Genomic DNA, 3,674 nt, shown 5'->3' with positions numbered 1-3,674 from the left:
ATGAAGGGTAGGCCCAGAAACCGGTTGTGGGAGTGCAGCTTGTTTCCCCTTTACGACAAGCAAAACAATTTTCTTTTACTTTTATTTGTTTTTTTAATTTTTCTCTACTTTCGATTTTTCGGAATTAGAAAAATACATGTGCCAAAGGCAAGAAAATATTATTATTATATATATATATATATATATATATATATATATATATATATATATATATATATATATATATATATATATATATATATATATATATATATATATATATATATATATATATATATATATATATAACAACAAACACAAGAAAGGAAATAAAGACGATTGCGATAACTATCGAGGAATTTCCGTGCTGAGCTCTGTTTCTAGGGTCTATGGAAAATTGGTCAAAATGAGAATTGAGGAAGAATACCGGGATATGGAGGCTGAAGAACAAGCGGGATTTAGAGCTGGTAGATCCACGGTCGACTATTTATTTACACTAACACAGATAATTGAGAAAAAGATGGCAAGAAATCAAGAAATACATCTCCTCTACGTAGACCTCAAGAAAGCATATGATAGTGTACCCCCGTCTAAATTGTAGGAAGCCCTCTAGAAAACGAATATCAGCATAACATTCATTAAGGCCGTCCAAGAACTTTATAAGAACAACACTAGCCAAGTAAAGAAAGGACAAACAGTATCAAAGGGATTCAGCATAAACATAGGTCTTAAACAGGGCTGCTGTCTATCGTCCACACTGTTTAAAATCTATTTGGAACAAGCTCTGAAAACGTGGAGAAGGAAGTGTGAACAGATGGGGATACCATTAAACGACTCGATACTTTACACTCTTTGTTTCGCTGATGATCAAATAATACTAGCTCAAGACTACGGGGACCTGGAATATATGACCCGCAAACTAATTGAAGAGTATAACAAGTGGGGGCTGGAGGTAAACCTTAAGAAGACGGAATATATGTGTATCGGCGGCGAACAACAGAACATAATCCTAGAACAGCAACAGCAAGAAATAAACAATGCTAAAAATATAAATATCTTGGCATGCCAACGATGGTAGCCTTGATGAAGAAAATAAATGCAGAAACAACCAGGGAAGACAAGCAATTAGACAACTCAACAGTATTTTATGAGATAAGGCCGTATCAAAAGAAAACAAACACAAAATTTATAACAGCATAGTTAAAAGTATCATTAGTTATGGTAGTGAAGTATGGCCTTTGAAAGAAAGAAACCTTAAGTTACTCGAAGCTACAGAAATGGACTTTAGGAGGCGCGCGGCCGGAAAATCGAAACTGGATAGTGTTAGAAATGAAAGAATTCAGAACATCATGGGCGTTAAACAACGAATATCAGAAGACATCAAAATTAACCAACTCAGGTGGTACGGGCACGTACAAAGAATGGAAGAGAACAGAATCCCGAAAAAAATACTCAATTGGACACCACAAGGCAAACGCAAGAGAGGGAGACCTAGACGGAGTTGGAGAGAAAGAATAGACGGGGACATCAGAACAAGAGGAATAGACGAAAACCTCTGGATAGACAGAGACCAATGGAGACTGGAAATCAGAAGACGTCGAGAACGTTATAAACTGATTTGTATATATATGTACAGTATCCCTACTTGCACAGAATAAACTTTACGATCTAGCAGATCTCCCTAGGGAGTTTTGTTTCCTTTTTTCGCTCATTTTTTCTAAACTATAAACCAAATCGCAGGCAGCATTTGGGTCCCATATCTGCCGTTCTCAATCTGGATTCAGGGATGTAAAAAACGGGACTAGTCTATGTTACCACCAACAAGAAGTAACATTATTTTTTTTGTATGAAGGGGAGTTTCAACCGTATGATTTTTTGTGTCCTTGGTTTTAAAATCATAGATGCTTCAGTACAATTAACCTCAATTTTATGATAATAATATTTCAAATGCTGTAGAGTTTAAATTGGTTTGCTGTTACGTAATTCTAAACAAAATGTTTTCCACAAAAAAAAACTAGAGTTGTTTTGAAAGCGGAAGTAAATACAAATAAGAAGTATAATGCATACTTTTCTTGGATGTGATTCACATTTCTTATTTTATTTTTTTCTTATCTATTTCCAATTTGTAGTGCAGAACAAGTCATCACGGCACAATAATTTCTAGAAAAAAAACTAGTATTGCCTTGAACACAGAACTTATTAAAAGAGTATTGCCTTAAGGAACATTTCAATACATAATTGTTTCGGATATGATTCACCTTCATTTTTTATTCAATTTGAAACCCAGAAATTCTTGCACACAATAAAATTCAAATATTACTTTTAAAAAGTAACTAAATGATGAAGTCGTGAGGTGAGAGAAATCAACACATAATCTTTTTAATTTGGGGTTATTCTATTTCATAAATATATTAAGGGTGAAGTAACAACCCAACATCGGATCGTCAACAATGTTGAAGAGCTAATATTTTCGCCAACTGTATAACAAACAATTTAAATGAAATAAAAGAAACCTACGTTGTGTTAAAAATATTTTTTATTGTGATTACCTGGGATGCGCCCGACAGAAGCAATATTTTGAGAATTTTGAAGACAATAGGTTATGTAAATAAAACGCTAAATTTCTAAATTGTAATTTTAAATGAAAAGAATGCCGTCCTCTGCCTGGAATTCACTAGTAAAAGGGCACGGCAGAGAAAACCCTCATCACTATTCCAGAGAATCTACCTATGCTGTCCTGAACTTTAATAAAAGAGAAATAATAATAATATAGAAACTGTCCTCATATCAAGGTTTGTAGTTTAATACATTCAAAACATGCCACATTTATTACATTCAAAACAAAAGTGTTTTTTGTTAGTCTGGCGGGTCCCCACCCGCTGGTACTAAGATCTCTTGTTGCGAGTCTCGAAGCTAAAGTTGAAGGTTTGGTGTCAATATCTTTAGATTATAAGTTATTCTATGAGTTATTCGACTTATTATTTTTGTTTGCCCTTTTGCGAGCTAAAGCAGTTTACACTGTGTCACTTTGGATGTACAACCAAAATGAATCACTCAGATTGAATTCATCCAAATTGAACATCCTTGTTTACATATTTTCATCCAGTTCGCAGCAGTTCACTGTTTCATTTTCCCCAGGCTGCCACCTCTCCCAGTGTTTTCGATATCGAGGTTGGCCGCACGGGTCGGCGTCGCGTCGGCTGTTTACATTTTTCACTTGCCGTTCAATCTGGATGAATCAACGGTTGGTTGACTTGGACAACTTGTTTCATCCTTCAATTTTAGTGTACACTCTGGATGAAAAGTTATGAAAGGCAATTTATACTTATCACTTTGGATGATTCATGCAAGTTGTACATCCAAAGTGACAAATATAAATGACCCTTAAGGATTCGCCCATGCACGGTCGAAAATTGTTAGTACACTCAACAAGGCCCTTATTCTCACACTGAACCACAAACATCAGCACGAATGGACAGTAAGCGATTGTATTTAGATTACTTTTAAACTGAAATTATTCACAGCATAATCGATTCCATTAATACATACATCTGTTATATCATATAATTCTCAGATGAAATATATAAGGAAAAACTTTAATACAGAATATTACAACAGACAAATAAGCTATATGATTTAGTTAACACTAGTTAAATAATGACAAAACATTTACTTTACCTTTAATAACATTCTTT

The 3,674-nt window shown here is 34.4% G+C and overlaps 1 protein-coding gene across 1 annotated transcript; it reads left to right on the top strand.

Annotated features, from left to right (window-relative positions):
* The first annotated feature begins 385 nt into the window (after positions 1-385).
* On the top strand, positions 386-1,637 carry LOC115891560. The gene is made up of 3 exons (XM_030912048.1): positions 386-559; positions 623-1,053; positions 1,196-1,637. Exons 1-3 carry the CDS (start codon positions 386-388, stop codon positions 1,635-1,637), a joined length of 1,047 nt encoding a protein of 348 aa, XP_030767908.1.
* The last annotated feature ends 2,037 nt before the right edge of the window (positions 1,638-3,674 follow it).

The sequence above is a fragment of the Sitophilus oryzae genome, unplaced genomic scaffold (assembly GCF_002938485.1).
Source record: "Sitophilus oryzae breed Bouriz unplaced genomic scaffold, Soryzae_2.0 scaffold_1185_pilon_pilon, whole genome shotgun sequence".
Lineage (NCBI taxonomy): Eukaryota > Metazoa > Arthropoda > Insecta > Coleoptera > Curculionidae > Sitophilus > Sitophilus oryzae.
Note: the sequence above shows the minus strand (reverse complement) of the source record. Positions and strands in the feature narration are given on the sequence as shown.

Bases quoted from the DNA above. Each gene is read 5' to 3' on its own strand.
- LOC115891560 (XM_030912048.1), top strand. From the start codon at position 386: ATGAGAATTGAGGAAGAATACCGGGATATGGAGGCTGAAGAACAAGCG. The intron at 560-622 runs GTACCCCCGTCT...ACATTCATTAAG, and splicing joins TCAAGAAAGCATATGATAGT to GCCGTCCAAGAACTTTATAA. The intron at 1,054-1,195 runs GTAGCCTTGATG...AAGTATCATTAG, and splicing joins ATCTTGGCATGCCAACGATG to TTATGGTAGTGAAGTATGGC.